Source organism: Pagrus pagrus (assembly GCF_965226575.1).
Source record: "Pagrus pagrus genome assembly, chromosome: 5".
NCBI classification, from domain to species: Eukaryota; Metazoa; Chordata; class Actinopteri; order Spariformes; family Sparidae; genus Pagrus; species Pagrus pagrus.
In genome coordinates, this window is record NC_140189.1 from 33,678,374 (window position 1) to 33,701,231 (window position 22,858).

A 22,858-nucleotide genomic window follows, 5' to 3' on the forward strand; every position below is an offset into this window, starting at 1 on the left:
TCAATTGTTTATTGGAAAGTTGCAACTGATGTTCATAATACTTTTTAAATTGTTAATAAATACAGTGTAGTTCATTTATAAACATTACTTCGATGCCATTAGAGAGTTGCAACTGATGCTTTTAACCTTTGCAATTGATTTATGAGGTTTTTTTTTTCTTTTTTAAGCAAAAACGTAAAACGGGGATCAGTTCTTTTGAACGTCACAGCCCCCGAGACACGACCCGTGTCACTGTCAGAATTTGAGCCATTCAGTCTAATAACATTCAGAAAGTCTAGATTAAATTATTATATCCCACTTTAAGTCAGTCGACCCAGGTGTAAATGCAGAGTGTACACATTCCCACTGCACACAAAGCGGGTTTAAGTGGGATTGTTTGACCAGTGGAAAAGGGGCATCACTCTGAGCAGCATCACAGGAAGCTGAATCCATCCCAGCTAACTCCGCCGGCGCTAGGACCCGGGGCTGACCTTCCTGAGGCAGAGGGCGTAGGCTCCGTCAGCCGGTAGAGGAGGAAGGTGCCGCGACTGCCGAGCTGCTCGCGCACAACCGCGAGGTCCTGACAGCAGCACGAGCGATGCGAGTCGAGGGTTGCGAGGAAACAGCCTAATAAATAGAGAGAGACCAGCCCACGGCCCAGTATCGTCTTGTTCCAGCAGCAGAACAGAACCACAGACAGCATGTCGGTGCTAGCCCTGCAAGAGTACGAGTTCGAGAGGCAGTTCAACGAGGACGAAGCCATCCGATGGATGCAGGAGAACTGGTAAGATGTCACGTTAGCGCCCCGGTTTTTTTTTTTTATTAATCCCGCAGCACAATGAGCGAGGCTCGGTCCAACACCGTGTGTACGTGCCGAGACGTGCCGTGTGACGGCGCACATGCATCAGCCTCGCTCACCGGGATTAAAGCTCGCCGGATCCTATTATATGCGGCTCCCTGTCATCATCCGCAAATTGCTGCTCGCGCCTCATAAAATGAGCAAATTGACGCGGGCCTTTGCAGCCTCGTGTGACCGCGATGCTCCAGCCCGGTCCTCCCCACACGGCTCTGTGGGGCTTTATTACATCTTTTTTTTATATGAAACGTTCAGGGGTTGTCCTTGATTTCCTGTGATTTATTCTCCCGGCATCAGTTACCGCGACACTGTTGTAAAGGTCATCCACGGCTCCAGCTGCCTCATCCGTTTAGTCCGCCACCGGCCCGGTAGCGTTTAAACCGAGGCTCGCTCCTCTCCCGGTCTTCTCCTTGTATGGAGCTGCTCTTACATTTTAATATGAGGCTGAACATGCAGCCTGGGAGGCTACAGATGTGAGAGGACAGCATGCTGCATGTTAGTGCATCTGCAGCTGCATGAGACTGTGCAGCCTCTTATCTGTGGCTATTATCATTATTCTCAGTTATTAAGACCCTTAAATGAATGAAAACAAACTTTGACCAAATATTATGACCTGACAGACATAAAACTTGTCATAAACTTTAATTAATGATCTATTATTCAACAGTTATATGAGGGAATTCAATACCTTAGATAAGCAAATGTACACGGTATGGTAACGTATACCTTGAAACCATGGCAACCGGAACAAGTTACACTACTTCAAATGAGTGAAGGATTTTGGGGTATTTTAGTGTTTCACTTTTTGGTCCCCAAAAATAATGCGACACATTTTATTTGACTTCATGTCCATGCACATGCATGTATGCACCCATATCCCAGCGTCCCTGACTCAATGTGACTAGTGTATGTTTGAAAATGGTTCGACCTCAACTGACTGCCTCTTTAATTCTCAATTAACTTGTCAATTCTTCTTCAATTAAACAGTTAGACTGTATTTTATAAGGAGAATAGAGATAAATGTCCATCACAAGCCTTCAGGGTCAAAGGTGACGCCTTGAAACAGCATTTTTTTGTGTAACCAACAGCCCGAAACCCAAAACAATGATATAAAATAAAGCCCTGCTGATACTCAGTGTTTGGGGCTGATGCCAGAAAAGTCTGATATCATTATATTTGCTGATGTAAACACATTTTATTGTAATAATCCCTTAAATGTGGCGAAGATTTTACTGATGGCAGGATATTAAACAGTTCAACTATAAACGTTATTGTCTGAAATCATCAGTACGCTGAAACATCCTACTTCCCTGTGGGATTTGATAATTATAAACTACCTTTGTGCCTTTTTCTGGATCATAGTTTATATTTTAGAAATATCGGTGCATATTGGACAACATATACTCAGATACAGATATATCTGTGGTAGGTCAATATCACTTGATATCATCAGCTAAATGAATTATCAGTCAGGCTCTAATATAAAAGTATTGTAACCACCCGTTAGAGACGCTGAAGACAAAGAACGTCCGTTGGAACAAATAGTTTGTACATTTCAGTTTCAGCTCCAAGTATTTCGAAACAAGCTCAGAATAACTTGCGGTATCTTTCATGAAACCTTCTTTGAAAGACTGGAGATTAAAAAAAACAACTAATGATGTGTCATTGTTTGCCCAGGGCAGTGTCTACAAGGCTTTACACAAACTGCAACATTATCCTCTGCTGATATTTCGCTGTAGCTACCGGGGTTAAGTAAATGTTTCTTTTTGATTGTGTGCAGTGATGCGTTTCATACATGCAGGTCCAGTTCAGCTACTACACTGCGTGAACTCACTGGAGGGTCATTACTGTCCAGGTCCACGCCAGGTTGAGCAAGAAATGGTTCTAAGCAAAACAGAATGAGTCATGCGTAAAGTTAGCATAGGCTTCATTAAGCTTTCTGCGGCGCTGGGTTTGTAAAAAGGCAGCGCACGGTGAGCAGGAGGCATTCGTCTGGCTCCCATCATCTGTTTGTGCTGCTTGTAGACAAGAGTCACATTTAGCATCGCATTTTAACACACATTTAGGCTGAATAGAGGCTCTTACTCACTGAAATGAAATCTGTGTTAGTCTGTGTGTGTGTGTGTGTGTGTGTGTGTGTGTGTGTGTGTGTGTGTGTGTGTGTGAGAGAGAGAGAGAGAGAGACAGCATGGGAGCAGTGTGTAGGAGCTGTCCCTACCCTGGTACTGACAACCGGCCAATAACGTTCATCTTCTGATGTCTGCTGACAGAGCATTAGCCAATCACGGTGCAGCTGATCTGTGCTGACTTCTCTCCGCTGCTCCTGTAGTGGAGGATGTCAGCCGGGGCCAGTGCACATGGCTGAAAGAGGCAACAACCGCAGAAAATGGGATTTGATAGGTTGTTTATTGCATTCGTAGCGTTCAGGCTGCAGCTGACTAAGTGTGACATGTTTTTATGACCTGAGGGAGAGACGGAGAAAGGACAGAAAAAACATGAGCAAGAATGAAGTAGTTTGAAGGCAACATGTCATGTGAAGTAGAAAAAAAACAGAAGCTTTTTGATGGTTAGTTCAGCAGGAAATCTGTAATGCTTGTTCACTGTGCCGGGACATTAATCACAGACTTGTGAGCCACACCTTTATTTATTTAGCCCGAGCTAACGCACCTTCAACAAGGCTCTGCTAGGGTCTGACATTAAAAGGTGCAATATGTAAGAATTGGCCACCTCCTGAATTCACATTCCAACCAAAGGCGAGGCAGCACATCCCCAGAGTAAGTGCTAACTGTAGCTGTCGTCTGCTAGTCAGCTCAGTTAGCAGTGCAGCTAGTGATACAGACTGGGAGCCTGGAGTGGTATTATGAGAAAGGACAAGCTAGCTGGTTAGCATGCTAATTTCAGTAGTTATCTCTGTAACACAATCAATTCTTTGACATGACATCAAAATTTCTTTTTTGTTCAAATTGCTTAATATTTTTTGTTGTTTTTAAAAAAATGACATAAAGCAACTTAAACATCAGCTAAGCTGAGTGCTAACGTGAGTACATTTGGGTAGATTTTGGCTTAAGATAGTCAAACCAATGTTTCTATTCATGAATTTCAGTTCTAATTCAGTTTTTGGAAAATTATTTGATTAAAAGAAGATTTCTATATATTATGTTATAGCAAAATACAACTTAAAATTGACTTATGCTGCCATAAACAGTATGTTGAAATAAATGGCAACGTATTTTGTAGGGCTTCAACTAATGATTATTTTTGTTGTCGATTACTCTGTCGATTATTTTCTCGATAACATGATCAGTTATTTGTTCCATAAAATGTTAGAAAGGGTGAAACATTAAAGAAAGTAATGAAACAACTCAGTCGCCAGGATAAAATTTAGGTAATTAATGTTCTGAAACCCACCGATACTGTGTTCACAGAACATGCTCATTATTGGACTTTGATGTCAGGTAGGGTTACACTGCTGCCAAGCAAGTGACCGTGGTTCAAGTCTGTGTTTCAACATTAGTAAGCGTGACACCACTGGACATATTTAAGGAGACCTTGGTACAATTTCCAGCCTTGTTATCAGAAAGAAAAGTGGTCAGAAATAACTGATATATTTGATTGGAAGTTGGGATATCTCCAGCTGTATTATTGGCATCAAAATGGATTGTTTTTAACGAGACCTCTGGACGTCTCCCGCTGTGTTTGTGGCATCCAGAACATGTATTTTAAGACAAAACTTGATGTTCTTCTAACCCTCACTCAGTAGTTTTTGTGCCTAAACCTAACCAGAGCATAAACACAACACTGTGAGAAAAATCTGAAAAAATGTCAAATTGAACCTTTGGTTTTGCAGAAATGTACTTTGCCAACATTTGACAATTGAGTTCAAACAAACCAGAAAATATGAACCTTGAGGAAGCTGGAATCAGAGAATTCTGACATATTTTCTGAAAAAATTACCAGTAGTTGCCACGTAATCCATTACTCAGTTAATTGTATCAGTTGTAGTATTATTAGAAAAAAAACAACTGTCAACTTTATTGACAGTGCTAATTGATACAGTCCTGAGTGCTGGCAGCAGCAGACATGTGAACTGAAGTAGGCCAGAGTTCAGTCTAAACTACTGTTGAACTTGATGCCTGAATCAGTGATGTCACAGCGGGTGATTGTAGTCTGACCACTGATGACAAACGCCTGCTGTGACATCACTGATTGGACAGAGGCCAGAATTACTCAGCACTGTAAGTGAACTTGAAACTGAAATCTGATTTTCAAAAAAAAAAAAAAAGTTGTAACCAGATATGAAAAACGCTGTCGGCAGCAGGATTTATCTGTGAAATAAAAACCCTGTCGGGTTTTGAAATATTCGTCTGTCACCGTGGAGGCGGAGCTGATCACCAGAGATGGAGGAGCTGTGCTGATAAATGATGACTCAAAAAACTGTGCAGACATTAAAGGTGAGACAATATATTTATATTTTATATGTCTGGATATCAGTACTTTCACAGAGAGGACAAATGTTCATATTTGAAACATTATGTGTTAAATAAGTCTGAAATCATTGCGCTTTCTTTGGTGTCTGATGTTATTTATTTATTTTGTTGATGAATACAGTTAATTAGTAGTAAAATAGTAGAAATATGTTAGGAAAATGTCGTGTTTTGCACAGACGAGGTCTTTAATTGGTTTAATTAATGCATATGATTTAAAACGGACACTGTGAGAGATCTATGGACTCCGTAAATATATGTGTGTCCGTGTCATTGTTTGCAGGGATGAATGGAGACTGGTACACCGATCTGATGTGTTCCCTTGAGCCTGTCAGCAGACAGCTCAGCATTGTGAAGCACGGACAATTAAGCAAGTTGAAAGAACAAGAAGAGGAACAGGAAGAGGAAGGAGTGGACGAGGACCGAGATGCTGTTTTATCAACAGAATGAGCTTTATCCTTTTTTTCCTCCTGTAACGAACAGAGTAGAATGGATGATATTAACACACTCAGTTCAACACTTATCCTTGAACTGTAGGACTGATCAAGAAAAGACTGGCTCTGCTGCAGATAAGATGGAGCAGGGAATGAGATTAAAATAGCCTGCTTGGCTACAAATATTACGACCTTAGTATGATAATGAAAGTGTTTGCTTTACATATGACAGGTGCTTTTCAAGTTCAGTATGTTTGATTCACTTAAAGCTGCTGTAAGTTTTTGTTATTAGAATAAATGTTAAATAGCTCTATATTCCAACAGTAATCTCTGCTATAGAGTCTGGTATCCCTGCCCACGTTAATCAGGACAGAGAACTCCATGAAGAGTCGGTCCTGTCTGCTCATGAATGTGCAGAGAGCAGGATCTTCCTGTTTGCTGCTATGTCTGGTAATTACCCCTCCTAGCTCGTGTGGTGACATAGAGAGGAGGGAGGGGAATGCTAACTGCGAAACAGACAGGAAGTTAGCTAAAACAACGACAACGCTTACAGCAGCTGTAAAGTACATTGTTCAGATTCACTTTACAAAATGATGTCCTGTTTTTTCTGAATAAACATCTAACATGTCAACTTTGGTGTATATTTTGTTTCATTTCAAATTATTATTATTATGAGTGACTTATAATAATCTATATAAATTTGGATCGTCGCAGTGTTGTGTTGTTAACTATGCTAATAATTAGCTTGCCCCGCTACTGACGCGTTCTTCTCATCTGCCTCTGATCTGCAGGTCAGGCCTCTGCCACAGTAGGTTAAGCATACAGTGACTGTTCACCTCCACAGATGAAACAAAAGGTTTTAAACTGATGCACAAGGTCAAATTGAGCGACCACTCATGATACATTACGTTGCACTCCACTGTGGTTTCTGTCATTTATGCTGCTTGTGTGATTGGCCACCGCGATGTGACGTCAGGTTGCGTTCCTCCAGAAGTTGAGTCAGTGGGAGGACCTGTGTTTTCGCTGCAACGCCTGATTTGGTCTGAATGCAACATCTGGAAGGTTGCCTTATGACGATAAAGACCTGTATCCAAAGCTCAACTGCTTCACTGCATAGCTGCTTACATCTTGCATGGGTCATCATCAGTATGAGCCTCATTAGCCAGTGAACACGTTGAAAAGCGATCGCAACAGAACTGAAAGCATCTGATTTAACAGAGTGATGGCTCGCTGTATGACGTGTTGGAAAAACGTCATTGAAAATGATCTAATCTCAGAGCATTGTGTAATTTACTATTGAGGATTATGTCAGTCAGGGTGATTATTTGCATTGTGTAAGTGCAGCTGGGCTTTGTGTTTGTTCTCCTATGGCTGTGCATTTGACGTGAGTGTTTCCGATGTGTACAAAAACAGCTGCGGTTCAAAAATGGCATGTTGAGTATCACCGTGTTTTTCAGCACGGCCTTATGATCTGAACGAGAGTTACTACCCTCTTTTATACGCTCATCTTTAACCTGCTGAATCACTCTGTACTCTCACAGACGTCATCATTCCTCATTATCATGCAGGTTGCTTGGAGGCTTGTGCTCTCTGTGTCTGAAAAGCCTCTCGGGTAGATAGCATCCCCGTGGCTCTCTGCGCTTTTGATGGATCTCTGGTGGTTTTGCCCTGGACTGATAACAAGGGATACAGAGTCTGAGAGTGATGCAGTGAGAATGAACAATGAGGTCTCTGCTCTGTTTTGTGCATTCTGTCTGTTAATGTTTATACCCACCATTTGTACTGTGTGATTCAGCAGCTCTGGTCTTTGTTGCATTTTGAGTATTGCTGTTGGCCACAATGAAGTGATTCATAGTTCTTGAAGACCCCGTGAGGGACATACGGGATGTTTCATGGTCATTTTCTCTTTGTTTCAGAAGTCTTAGCTCATCGGCCGGTCTTGGAGGTCAGGTTTCAACGGTACTTGATGAGTTGAGGAGATAAGTCTCTTCCTTCCGAGTTTCATGTTACTTATTCAGTCCAAGAGGAGTCCAGGCTACTGTCTCAGGGATCTTGAGCCCCGTTGTTGGATGCATGCACCCGTCTTGAATTTGGCATCAGGGTATCGTTTCAGTGGTCATTACATAGCTTGTTTTTTTCCTCCTGTAATACATTGATTACATTAAAATTACATTGAAATTATTTTAAACTGGGGTTGTCAAGTGAATTGAATGCATAGTTGACCAAACAAATTACTGAAGAGATTTTTTTATTTCGTGCTAAATCAAATATAAATCAAATGAAAGTAAACAAAAAGATTTATGACTTCGCCAGATGAAGAAATCATTATTTGCAGTGCAGTTCTAGTGGCTCCTGTTGATGGACGTACAGTTAAATTAGCAAAGTCTTGGTTCTGCATGCTGCTGTCATTATAACGAGAGCAGCGCACGATGATGCTGATCATTTCTGACCGTGTTAACCCAGAGTCCACCCCGGGCTTGATGTTTCCTGGGCTGCTCTCCTTCTCCCGACTGGTGAGGCCAGAGATGAAGATGTGCGCTGGCTGCTCAGGAATTGAGGTCTGCTCGGAGTGACGCTGCGCTCTGGTTTCCCTTTTCGATTTCATCATGCTTTCAAGGAAAAGCTTAGATGCGAGCAAAGGACAGAGCAGTTCATCGTAGTCCATTTTATTTTGTATGCATTGATTAGCTGTGCATGGCAGCTAGGATGAACTAGTAGATATATGGTCTGTAGCGAGTGACGTGGATCATATTCAGCAAGTGTGTAAAAACATGCATCGTTAAGATTCCAAGTAGCAGATGAATTATTCAGTATAGTGCATGAAAAGGTTGATGAAAACAGTTTTATTCAAGAGTTGTTTACATGATTCAGACTCATTCAGGACGCTGACATGGATGTGGGTCTACATTCATCAGTACGTTGACCATATAAATCTCATGTATGCTAACAGAGTATTTTAAAGATTAATTCACTAATGTGCTTTTCTTTTGACAACATGTTTGCATAGACAAGCAGCTACAATGACATCAACATTGTACACTGTGTGACTGGAGGGTTAGAAAGTATCTTGGTAACTTATAAAATAATACACCAACATATCCTCACTTTGCATTGCTAAAATTAAATAAATATATAAATGGAACTGCGTGGTTTATATTGGTCAGCAGTCGTTCCTAAGCAGTGCTTTGCAGCTTTTCTCGGCGCGTTATCTCCATCAACTTCAAAGTGGTGTGAAAACACGGCTCGCATGCAGCACATAATTGCATTACTGCCCTCTGCAGTTCCAGGAATGTGTATCGGGTCACGCTTGTGCTTGACCTGTATGTGTGTGCCATTATTCAGTGCTAGTGGAGCAGAAGATGGAAACAAATTTGGGACCCTCTCATCAAAACATTAGTCCTGAGCTTCACCAGGTGTCAGAGCACAAACCCTTCTGATTTAGATGACATGGCCTTCTGTCATTTGTTATGGCGGAAACGTTTGTTATGTCACTTGTGTTAAAATTGTCAGTATTGTCAATATAACGCTGATATCTGAGATTACATGTTGGTTGGACAGACAGAGAGACACATCTTGATCCAGAGTCTTTAAGTGTTGGACAGATTGTATCAGTTTGTCTTGTGAAAAGATCTTTTTGTGGAAAAAGTACTTTGAACAGAATGCAGAGATACAATCATGGTGCACGCTGGTAAGAATGTGTACAATGTGCTGTTAAGTGGTATGCAATATAAGCTTCCTGCAAGCCATTTGTCTTGCTGCTTAAAATAAGCTTGACTCAAGATGTTCTTGAGCACTTAACAGGCTGAAATAATTACCACTCAAGAGAAGAACTCTTCTCTTTACTGAACAGATAAGTTGTCGTGTGATGTTGGCCACCAGATGCAGAATGAAGTCAACCGGTGGGATGTAAAATTTTAACACGTCTAGTTATTTTAAAGTCTTGCTGGAAACTGAGCGCAGCACCTTTGGCTAGTGGGTGTGTCACTAACTGGATTATATCTGGGTGCTCCCTGGATGGCAGATTATTCTGTAATAGCTTGGTCTTACTTACAGCACCTCTCGGTCTTATGTAGTGGCTTGCTGCTCATCCTACATGTTGGCACAGTAACTCCGATTGCCTTTCAACTGTTGTAGATACGGACGACAGTGCCAGGGGATGGAGTTACACACCCTGCACTGAACTGAGTGGCTCACATGCACACACACCTCATTGTGCATATGGTTGCATATGCATATGTGACACTGTAAACACTATGGTGAGACAGTTAGACACTAGCTCACTGGCCCGGGCCTGCAGACTCATCCTCAGACTGCAAACTCAGGATTACGTAACGGGTGAAATCTCCTGGACCAGCTAATACAGATCCAAGTTCCACAGCAGGTTATCCAGCAGCTTTATACAACACTGTCAGTGGGGGAGGGGAGGGTCTGTGGGATCAACATCCTCATTATATTATGGAGTGTACTGTATATGTTACATGCAAGAACATGGAGCACCTAAAGCCACAGGGATGTAGAACACACCTGTGTTGTGATATAGTGTTACAGTACTTTAAGCTGATGTCTGCACTTGCTTGTTTATTGTGTATGGAGCCGGATTCCTTCTCTCAGTGGCCGGTTTGAAGTGAGAATAAGAAAACCTCTGCAGCCTGCTCCAAAACACAATAGACTGAACTCTCATATTGACATTATTGTCAATATGTTTGTTGGGCTCAGGGTTAGGGCTAGGGGTTTGGTTTATTGGTTTCATAAGTTTATTATCTTTACTCTCCCAGATATGAACACCTTTTTTAGGCTATCTCAGATATCCAGCAAGATTTGACAACAGCACAAGCTGGGCCAACGCCCGGCGGCTCACACTGCGGCCCAGGCTGTGATAACAGCCACACGAGAGGAAGGCATGCCAGAGATGCTTTACCTGGCTAACTGAGCAGCTCGGGCATATTGTCCTGGTTGTACATATTAATCATGATCTTTTAAATTGATGTTTTTGTTGTAAACTAATATTTGACTCAATTTGTGACGACAAAAGTACAAAATACAATTTAATTCTCTGCAACATGCAGAAAAGTACATTTTCTGTTTATTTCAGTGTGTCAAGCTTCATGGACATGAAAAATGATAATCCATGGACACACTTTGAACATGGCTGATTTGTCCAGTGGATCTGGGGCACCTTTAATTTCTTTTCAAATGAAGCCAGTGCTGCTTACTGTTATTTGGAGGAAATCTCAGCTGGAGGAAAGCAGCTGGTTTCCAAACCTGCAGCAAGCGAGAAATCTCTGCTGATCTGTTTCTGCTCCGTGCTGATCCTCCTCAAAAGAGCTCTGACGTTGTAGTTTTTCATTTGTGCTGCCTCGGCCCACTTTGACAAACAGCAGAGCCAAGGCTGCACACACCTCTCTTAATAAATTGTCCCATGTGGACATAACGCAGGATCAGAAGTGCTCGTTACACTTGTGTTGTGTTCACCAAATTCTGGTGTTGTCTTATGATTTCATGGACTTCTTCGATCTGTTCTTTCTTTATCTACGGATGTTAATCATACTATGCATTTTTGCTCCTTTCTTAATTGTGTGTATTAAATGTAGCAAAAATGATTTGTTACATGCTTGGTATTGGTCAAATGCTCTATCGTGCTCCCACAGATGTTCAGTCATTTTGTTTCTACAAAACAGGGATCGTGTTTCTTTTGGCCCTTGAATCGTTTCAGATTTTATCACTTGCGTGTTGGCTTTCATTTTGTAGGAAGTGCTACTTGATGTAGAAAATCCTGTTATTTCTTGAGTGAATATGAGTCATGAAGGTCAGGAGTAGAGCTGTGGAGGCACCGGGGAGCGTGAAGGGATGATGTGAATTCACACTGATGTCTCAAATAGATGCCTGTGACTGCAGACACGGCTTGGCTGCAGCTGGCACTTCAGAGCGTTTGCAAAGACAACAGTAGCGCCTCCTCCACCGACGTGTCAGCTTTGACCATGCCCTTGGGTTTCTTTGCCCTTTGTTATTTTTCTGACAGCAGTGTAATCCATCTTCTAAACATGCTGCAGTAGGCCATGCACATCTTGGACTACTTACTCTACTGCACATGATGATAATACAACTCCAACCGTCCTCCAGCTACCTTTGTGCCTGAGCTGGAAAACAAAATACATCGCAGTGTATCTGATCTACGTTATGTTGAGAATTCTTCACCTTTCAGAAACATTAATGTTCAGAGACCTTTATTTTGAAATTTTATTTAAAATCAAGGTTTCACTTTTGCTTCCCTCTCTTTAGGCTCATCTTCTGCTGTGTTTCCGCCCTCATTACAGTTGCTATTGATGCATTAGTCACTGACAGTGTTAATTGTAACATTACTGCTCAACTCTCTCTCACCGTATAGTTGATGCTGTATTTATCGTGCAGCTGTAATGTTGCTAAAACTTGTTGCAGTGGTTAGCCTCATCAAATGTTAAAAAAGTCCTTGTAGGAAAGTCTCGGCACTCTGCAGCCATCTTGGCAACGCCCCTGGGCAGGCCCCCATCTAAAATCATTATTAACCTCACCTTTTTGGTAATCTAAAAGCATGATATCCTCCTCTTCCAACCCTAAAAGAAGTCACACAGTAGACCCGGATGTTTTGATTTGTCAAAGCAGGAAAAGCACATACAGTACGTGACCCATTACATGAACAGTACCTGAGCCCTGGATCCTGCTCACGAAATGGAATGCAGCCATCGTTGATGTTTCAGATTCCACCTGTGCTCTTCCTGCTTCGCGAAGGACAGGGACAAGCGAGGCTGCAGCAGTCCTTTATATGATGCTGTGCAGTGAATGAATTTATCCATGTGTACTTGCTGCACTAAAAGAAGAAATGAATGCCTCTGTGCAGGATATCATAAGAAGGGAATCCCTGCGAGATCACAGCTTAGGCCATATATCACTCTGACCTTTGACCTTCCAGCTTAGACAGCAGTGCGCTGAAGGGCAGTGCTGGGATTGTTCCTCCCCTCCGATCCTCCCGGCCTCCCCTCAGTATGTAGGCCACCGTGGACTCTGTGTTGCATTGTTCTCCCCTTCTTCGTGTGGAGTTGAGAAACAGTGATGTCATTCTGCGGTCCAACCCTGTTGTCATTCTGTGAAGGCTTCTCCTTTTGACTTTGACTGGAATGCTTTGTCCTCGGTTCTGTGGAGGTGGCCTAAATCAGTTTGTGGGTTTCCTGCAAGAACAGGAAGGTGGCATCCTTCATTCTCTGGATACTGATGCACAATGAAGCCCATTATTTTAAACCATTCATTGCACTTCTGTTCCTTTCTTCGCTGACTCGCCTGATTGATTAAAGTTTCACAGTCTGACCATCATTTTTCCTTTAAAAGGGAGTCTAAACACAAAATATCGTTTTCAGGCCGATCTTGACGTTTGTTAATTAGCTGGCATTGGTTGAAGCGTAGCTGCTAATTAATATCCAGCTTCACATAGTTGACTGACTCCTACATGGCTGCCACAACAACAACATTTAAAACACTGACCTCAAAAACTCCCTTCAGGTTGAAAAGACTGTGACACATTCTTAACAGACACAAAACATAATTGGTTGGATGATAAAAGGTTTTCCTGTTTCCCTGCATGTCACCTGCCACATTTCTCACGTCTTTATGAAGTAGTTAAACAAAATGTTTTTTTTTGCTTTCTTGCCGAGCTACATGCCTTATCAGCGAAACTAAGTGTTGTTCTCTGCTGAGGCTGCAGAACAGAACAGGATGGATGGGTAGTTACAGGTTGCATATGCCACTGTGAGAAGTGTTTGCCTTCATAGTGCGAGTTAGGCCATTGGACCAGTTTACTAGTGTGCTATGCTGTATATTACAAAGACAGCTGACCTTGAATAGACCGTTCTTTCCATTTTTTTTACTACACAGTTGAAGCTTTGGTTAGAATAATTCATGTTGCATTCTGGTGAGTAATTTCAGTGCCACGCTCTCTTAGTATAACCTCTAAACAGCAGCAGAGAAACATCATCACTGAACTGGAACATGGCTCTGTGGGCTAGTTTTACACAACTCATCCTCCCAAGGGCTATTGGTCCCAGAGCTCCCAGAATGCCTCATTCCTGGTCCCGAGAGCAAACCTGATGTTTCCAATTACAGGGATGTTGCTGTACATGCTGCTTTTCTCCAGCACCAACATAAAGTCACACATGCCTGTACGTCGAGCTCATCGGCACCTGAAACTTTACCTGAGTTTATTTTTAGTTTATTTTCCCCAACTTTTTTGGCTAATGCTGCTCTAAACTATTACTCTGCTCCCTGTCCAATGGACCAAACAGTCTGTTTTTTGTTTTTGGACAAAGCTGCTCTAGTTTTAGGCAGCATGCCCCAATCTTCTGTTGATGCTGCTCAGCAACGAGTGTGTCTAGTCAGACCACCTGTGCTTTGTAATTGTGCTGAGGACTGGGAAATGCTTGTCTTTACATTGGTTATGGCCAGGTGGTGCTGCAGCACTAGTGCTCCACTTCATATGGCACAGCAGTGACCTCTGACAAGTCAATTAAGACGAAACAGGCGTCAAAGGATGGAGGGAGCTGGAACTTAATGGAGGCAATAACTGTAGACTGAAAGCTAAGCAGTGAGGGACAGTTGGAGCTGGACTCAGATCATTAACTCATTACTTCAGGCATTTCTTGTGGAGTCGGTGCAGCTATTGTTTGTGTTCTGTAAACAGCGTGTTGTACTTCTCATAGATACGATGCTGGAAGAGGATCAGTGAGAGAGACAGACGTATGGTTTTATAAATTTCTTTTCAAACCTAGAAAACACTCGCTTCTCCCTCAGTAACCGCGCTCACAATGCCTTTAACATGAGTTCATTAAAGAAAAGTCCCCCTTTGAAAACAAGCTGTCAGATGTCTTCATGGTGCAAATGTGCATTAAGTGTCACATGTTGGGCTTCAACTAACGGTTATTTAAATGGCTATTAATGTATCGATTATTTCCAGGATTATTTGATTCATTGTTTGGTTTATAAAATGTCAGTTAGTGTTTCCCAAAGCACAATGTGATTTCCACAAATGTGTGTTTGTCCAAAGACAAACCTTTAAGAAGAAAGAAAGAAATTTGTCAAGCAGATTTAATGTATATTAAGTAGTTGGCAAATATTTTAATAGTTGACAACTAATCGATCAATCAACATTGCAGTTCTAATAACGCGGGCGAGGAAATGCGATGTTTGTGATGAATAATGAGCAGAACTTGCTCATTAACCTGTGTAAGTAAATGCACCTGATGTTAATCTCTTTGTTTATTTGTGTTCACAGGAAGAAGTCCTTTCTCTTCGCTGCCCTCTACGCTGCCTTCATCCTCGGTGGCCGCCATGTCATGAAACAGAGGGAGAAGTTTGAGCTGAGGAAACCGCTGGTGCTATGGTCGCTCACGCTCGCTGTATTCAGGTGAGAGAGCTTTACGTTATTAATGGCAGCGAATAAGAAACCAAGTTTCAAACATGAAGTGAGCACGAGTTGTTTAATATAAAGGGACAACAGTTTAATCAACTAGTGGCCTATTTGAAGTACATTGTAATCAATAAATGTCCTTGCGCTCATCAAGTGGCTCAGAAGTATGTCATGTCATAGTTTTGGTGGCATCTGTCGCATCAGACACTACAGCAGAGCCAAGGAGCCACGTAACATCGTACACATTAGTATGAACAGCAGTGTGTAACGTTAAATTCATTCCCTGATGGATGATTGAAATGAAAAAACTAGATAATCTGCCACTTTAATGATTCCTTATGTCATGTCTCCGTTTCATTGTAGTATATTTGGTGCCATCCGTACTGGGAGTTACATGACGTACATCCTGATGACAAAAGGGCTCAAACAGTCAGTTTGTGACCAGAGTTTTTACAACGGGCCTGTCAGCAAGTTCTGGGCCTACGCCTTTGTACTTAGTAAAGCACCAGAACTGGGTAAGTCCAGACCTTTTTATGGCATGTCTCATATTGTCCGTGTACTGGATATTATATATTGTTTCCCTTTAACCATCTTGCTGAAGTTGCGTTTCAGTCGTGCTCTTTACTCATGTTGCTTTCAGACCGTCCAACGGAAAAGACATGTTAGTGAACTGCAATTAAAGTTATTCAGTCCTGCATCTATTTATAATAACTGTTCTGTTGTTGTGTACAGCAGTGTCAGGCTAAACACATACACATTAGGACAATGCAATTACAAACAGGCTGATGGTATGCTGATGTACCCGAGGTGTAACCTCACGAACAGCACGCTCCAGCTGACTGGTTTACCACATGGACAGATGCCATTAGTGGTTATGCTGTATCGTAAAGCAGTGGCATCATTTTCCACTGTTACAAAACAATGTATTGTTGCTACTGTACATCAATCTGGGGAAAAAACACAAAACAAAACATGTTGATATAGCACATTTTAGTTCCTTAGGTTTTTACTATGTTTTCCCGATTACTCAGAAATATAATTTCTAAGCTTTATAATAATAAAGTATAATCAATATATTAATCTATCGGTATACGTTGTAGCAAAAAAATACTTAACGGGAGACGCTTACAGATGAAAACACCATTTTTCCATTCTCTGGTCAATTTCTGTCTGCAAACTGTTACTGTACTGGATTATTTTTAACCACTTTCCAGTGTAAACATTATAATGTGCAATGCAGCTTGTGTAAATACAGCTGTCACTTGTGTTTCTGAGTATCATTTATTGGACAGCCAGTGAAGTTGTTTCAGACATTTCGGCACTACTCTGTGTGCCAGCAGCTTTGAGCTTTTACACAGATCGTTTGGCCAATATTTTGCAGCAACTTGAATAACAGCCAGTGATTTTAAATAAGCCCGTGGTAATGATGTTCCCCCTTTCTTTCTGTTCCTGTCCATTCATCCACCATTTTCTTTATTCTCCTCCCCATGCTCTCCACTAACTCCCCTCCATCTCTTGACTTCCTCCATCATATCTGCAGGTGACACTCTCTTCATCGTCCTGAGGAAACAGAAGCTCATCTTCCTCCACTGGTACCACCACATCACCGTGCTGCTCTACTCCTGGTACTCCTACAAAGACATGGTGGCCGGCGGCGGATGGTTCATGACCATGAACTACTTGGTCCACGCCGTCATGTACTCTTACTACGCCTTGCGGGCGGCCGGCTTTAAGCTGTCGCGCAAGTTCGCCATGTTCATCACAATTACCCAGATCACCCAGATGCTGATGGGCTGTGTGGTCAACTACTTGGTGTACTCGTGGATGCAGCAGGGCCAGGAGTGTCCATCCCACATGCAGAACATTGTGTGGTCCTCCCTCATGTACCTCAGCTACTTTGTGCTCTTTGTCCAGTTCTTCATGGAGGCCTACTTTGGCAAGTCCAGAGCATCGGCCACGGTTGTCACCAAGAAGAGAGAGTAAACACATGCCATAAGTGTGGGAAGAAGGGCGATAATGAAGAAAAAGGGAGGTGGAAATGGAGAGCAGGGACCAGTGACTTGAGAGAGTCTGTTAGGGTTGGGTGATGGAGAGGTGGAGTGGTTGCCAGGGGAGTGGGTGTGGGATGGGACACGGGTGGGAGGGTCAAGAGGATGACTGGTGTTTGTGCTTGAGCATTTCTATTAATGTGCAGATCTAAAAAGCCTCAGTGGAGGTGACGTCTCCGTTGAGGGATGCTGACGAAGCAGCGCCGCCATGATCAGAAGCCATCACAAGTCGTCCACCTGAAGTTTTAAAGCCCCTTTTTGAATTCACCATGAGTAATTTTTAAAATTTAGAAAATAACAAAAGGACAAAATCACCAGATTAAAACCAATGCATCTGCCACAAGCATATGTTTACTTGATATTAAAAAATAATATTAATCTGTACATATGAAGATGGATGGAGTCAGCGTTAACTTAAGCCATCTGAGTATGTTTTTGTCCGTCTGTCGTTGGTGTTTGTTGTTCTGTTTTGATCTGTCAAAGAAAAAGTTTGAGACACTGGTGAGTGTTTGAAGCTGCTGAGTGTTGGTGGGTGGTGTGAACTGATGGGGTGATCGGCACTGTATCTTCTGTGTCTTACATTGCAAAATGCGATATTTTCTCAGGTCTTAGGTTATCTCTTTCTTAATATAATATGCATATCAAGACAAAGTAGACATGTTTAACATCAGCACCGGTTTACAGTATGGCTAAAATTCATCCAGTATGGCCGCATAGTTAAAAAGTGTTTGAATGAAGCTGATTGGACTGTCTGACTCAGATGATCACACTGCTCCTGGGCATGATGGGAAACAGATGCTCACAGTGCCCTGCTTCACCACTTGTCATGACCTTGCAGAAGTTGCCGATGACACTTGGAAAATGACTTGCCATTGATTTCCAAACACTTCTCTGTGTTAAAGGGTCCCTACCAGTGAAGAAAACTTGTATGTTGGACAATGAAGGCTTAAATGGAGGACAAACATATTTATGTTTAGCAAAAGAGAAAAAAAATCAAACATGCAAATTGTTAAAATCTGCTGTATTGACTTTAAAAAATAGTATGTATCCTTAATGGTGTCTGTTGTGCTATTGTGCATTCGCACTGTATCAATGTCAAAACAATTGTTGCTGAAAATCTTAACGTACGAACAAAGAGTGCAAAAATGTGACATGTGCCTGCTGTGTTTATTTTTTGTCTCAGCTTCAACATCTTTGCATTGCACGTACCTAATCCATTTTTTGGTGACGCACCTGCAAAGCCATTTTATGGGCTGTGTGACAGATTTACAAGCAGCAAGATATTTAGAAAAGCTACAGGGTGATTATCACTTCCAGATATCCAGTGCATCCGTTCATCTGTTTATATGAGAGGACGTATGCTTGTAGGCATGTCAGACTTGTTTCAGTGATCTTATGTGGCAGCAATTTCAAATATTTAGGTTACATACCTGCTGTGAGCTCGTCAACACATCAAGGATTCCACTTTCTGCTTTCACATGATTCACGAAAGTAAGTATGTGTGTCAGCACTGGATAAAATCGGCTGGTAGCACGAGCATACAATACTTGAGTAATTGAGCTAACTGGCTCAACCACTTAACCATTCCACGATTACTGTGAGACCTGCATTCAGAAGTGTTGACAACAAGTTGAACCTCCCCCAAGATGTGCAAGAGGTCGATAAAGTTTAAGCACTGCGACAAACCGCATCTGTGCAAAAACTGACCCCCAAACTTTTTAGTAGGGACAGTATACATTTGTTAAGGTTCTCTGCTCTGTTTTGCAATAAGTTTGGACATATTGATCATCTAACAGGATTTTTGTGTGTGTAATTATCCCTGTGATTCATTGTTGGAAATATGCATAAACACAGCTTAAATCAACCAAAGTTGGCCTTCTAGAAAGACAAACTAAACATTTATTTTACTGAAATGACATATTGTGAACACTATTGATGCCACACAAGACTGAAGGCAGAATTTCTACTTTATGTAGTTTATATGGGGCATGAAATGGCATCCCAGCATATAATAGCATCCTGACTGATGTCAAAAGCCAGTAGAATAAATCCCAGATGGTCCTGTGAGTCTGATTACCAGCAGCCATAGAGTCAAAACCTTTACTGAAAAATAAAGCTATGTAGATAATGCAATATATTTGTAGCATAACAGATAGACATACATGAACGGTTAGTTTAGCCCAATGTGCCTCCTTGTTTAGCATACTGTGGTTAATAAAAAAACAAAAAGAAAAACCCAACACATAACCCCATAAATATAGCGACATAAAAGAAATTATTGTTATTGAAACCTTCAAGACCTGCAGGTAAGTGTTGTCACTTTTATCTTTGTGAAATGTGGTTAACGTTAGCTAGCTAGCTAATGCCAACTGAAGATCACCGAGGTGAAGTTAGTTTTAGGTTGGATGTTGGACAGACATTCACTCTGGAGACACCCAGTGGTGTGTCTTACTCAGTTTCACCCAGTGTTGGCAGCAGAGGACGGTGAGCTGCCTCCCAGAACCTCCCCACTTTCTATGAAAACACTGGCTGTTCTTTTCAATACCTTCCAGGTCATTTGACCTGTAGCAGTGTTGGCAGTAAAATGCTTACAGGCCAACAGCCCAACCTACATAAAAATATAAATTAAAAACATGTAAATCTAGAGGAAACGCTCAATGTCACCTACTGGACTTGGACAATAAACCAATAAACAAATGCCTCCAAGAAAACACAACAGGGCCTAAACAGAGCAGAGTTTCTGGCTGGCAATCAGGTTCTCAGTGACCAGGGACAGATCCAGAATGAGGGTGAGAGCCACCTGGGTGTCATTCCTCACCTCCTTTAAGCCTTCACGAGAGGGCGTTGTCGCACCCTGATTGGCTGGGAGGGAATTGCCCCAAGCTGCTTCCACTCCTCAATCAGGAGTCGGTCTCCCACCTTCTATTTTTTATGAATATTTTAAAGAAAAGTCTTTTTATGAAAACATCAAGCTGTTTCCAATAGCTTCCAGGTCATTTGACCAATTTACTCACATTCAATGCAGAAATGTCTTCTTATGCTGGTTGAATGAGACACGCCTGTTTTTATTAAAATGTACTGCTCCCTCCAATTTATTTTAATATTTTGAATCTTAGTGTCTTCTTTATAATTCTCCTGACAATAAACAAACACCCATATTGTGCCTCTAAACTGTACAAACATGTTCAGTTTGCTACAGCCACTCTGCTATGTTGGTGTAGTGATACAAAATAACAGTGATAAAAATATATAGAATATAGAATTATAGAAGTAGTACATTTTAATAAAAGGAGGTGTGTCTTATTATTCCCATTTAGTAGTAAAGTTCAGCATTAGTTTGGAGGCACTGGGTCACATGACATGGAAGCTGGCAGTGCGAGGTTCTGGGAGGCAGCTAACCGTCCTCTGCTGCCAACACTGGGTGAGACTGAGTAAGAGACACCGCTGGATGTCTCCAGAGTGAATGTCTGTCCAATATCCAACCTAAAGCTAACTTCACCTCGGTCTGAAGGTCCCCATGACATCATGAACAGGCATTTTAAGATGTAAACCACTGCGAGGAAATGTCTAAAGAGGAAAAGAAACTTATATATTCAACAAAACAAAATACGACTCGGAACGGAGCATTACCCCGGCTTTCTTCTTATTAACATGTTTCTTTGTAGCCATACGAGCAAATATTTCCCTCAAACATTGTATATTATTATTTTACAGATCACACATAATGTGAGAATTTGCATGGCAACAATATAGTCTGATTATGTCATGAAGTATCCTGTGTTTTTAAACAAGCACTATCAAAAGACATGTACATTTAAATGAGTCAAAGCAGGTGAACCTGAGCTTTTCCACCTATGAAAATTCAGAATGCTTGTTGTGTAAGAGGTCTCTTCAGTCACAGGTGTCTGTAGCTGTACAGGTGTGTTGCAGGGAACAATGCAACTCCATAAACTCTTGACAGTGTGTATGTCACCGTTACAGTATGTGCTATTTATTCAGTGTGATTTACAGTCCTGCAGAATGACATTGTGAGCATAACTTGAGATGTTCTGGTGTCTGTCCAACCAAGAAAAAACAAAAGCCAGCAGAGATTCACATCTACAGAAGTGAATTACTAGAAACTGTTCGCCTTTAAATTAATTAAAAAAAGGATCATTTTGATGAACTGTTGAGCATTTTTGAAAGATGTGTCAGTTGTGTAACAAACTATTGACCACAAATATAAGAACTAAACAACGGCTGCAGACTGACTATGACCAAACTGGCATCATTTAAAACATATTTGCACATAGAAGAAACAACCTTGTCTATCTGTGCACTGTTGAACTTGACTTTGATTGATTAGCCGATGTGTAAACAGACCTGAGGTTAAGCCTTTGTCACTTTGTTTTTAGTGATAAGTGTCCTGCAGGGTGAACAGGATGAACCAGTCGACTCGTTCAGATGTTTAAGTATGCAGTGGGTGATGGTGACGTGTGGCTGTGATTCATCGTCTCTGTATGAGTTTGACTCTCTGCAGGGTTGTGAAATAACATTAATATTGAACTGACTGATGATATGACTATTGATGTCATCTGTCTGCCATCTTTCTTATAGTGATTTTAGCAGTTTATGCACAATTCATGCTTTTAATCATAAATAAAATGTTTTCTTAAGAAATCTTTTTAATCCTTTTGTAACTAATGAAAGCATTTAACTTTTTTAATGTCGTTTTAAAATAGGGTAATTCAAAAATACCATTCTGCACAGCTCTGTCTGTATTTTCTGTCAGAATTCAATTTGATTTACATGTGATTTGATTTTCACTCAGCCATGATGAGATCTGATCTGTGCCACAAAAGGGTTAAAGCCCAGGTAATCCCACCCAACATGGACAGCTGCAGTCCAGTTTATTGTGCTGACAGCGCTGCCAGTAGGTGCATTACTTTACTGCACGTTCCCCTTCATAACCAAGTTGATCCAAGTGTGAAGTGATCGATCTAACACAGACATCAGTGTTTTATTAGTCTACATGCAAGAAAGTTCACTCCTGTCAGACGTGAGCAGTTTGCACTTCGGTCCCTGCAGACTTTTAAAAACGTCATCATATGAAGACTCTGTCTCATAATGAGTTACAGGTCATGGTCAGGTACAGTCATTTCTGTTGGATTGCTGTTATTATTTCTACTAATACTGATACTTTACCTATCACAGCTTCCAAAGGTTGACCTTCTATGAAGGGGTTTACCTTTAACACTGTCGCCATCTGCTGGAACAAAGACAGACCCGTCTCCAACATAAATATCTTTTATCTCTCTTATTTTTCTTAATTTTTCTGTCTTGGCTGTATTAATAAATTATATTGGTTTCCAGGTGGTTAATGAGTCCAGCTAATCTTACAGTACGATGACTCATTGAGCATAAATCAGGCTTTTATTCTGTCGTGTCTCATAAGTCATTGTCATTTATTTATTCAGAATAAGTCGTGTGTGTGCTATTTTTCTGGGTTAATGAAAATGAGAGCAGGTGGGTCATCCTACCAGAAGCACCATCACTAACCCAACAGACTGAGATCTGTATCACGGTTTCCAGCTGAGAGTTCACTGTAGGGATTAACAACCACATGGGTTTACAGGGCCGGTACATTT

General features: G+C 41.5%; 1 protein-coding gene across 1 annotated transcript; it reads left to right on the top strand.

Annotated features, from left to right (window-relative positions):
• Positions 1-502: 502 nt before the first annotated feature.
• Positions 503-18,382, top strand: elovl6 (ELOVL fatty acid elongase 6). The gene is made up of 4 exons (XM_084353615.1): positions 503-763; positions 15,049-15,180; positions 15,547-15,698; positions 16,724-18,382. Exons 1-4 carry the CDS (start codon positions 681-683, stop codon positions 17,164-17,166), a joined length of 810 nt encoding a protein of 269 aa, XP_084209741.1. The 5' UTR covers positions 503-680; the 3' UTR covers positions 17,167-18,382.
• The last annotated feature ends 4,476 nt before the right edge of the window (positions 18,383-22,858 follow it).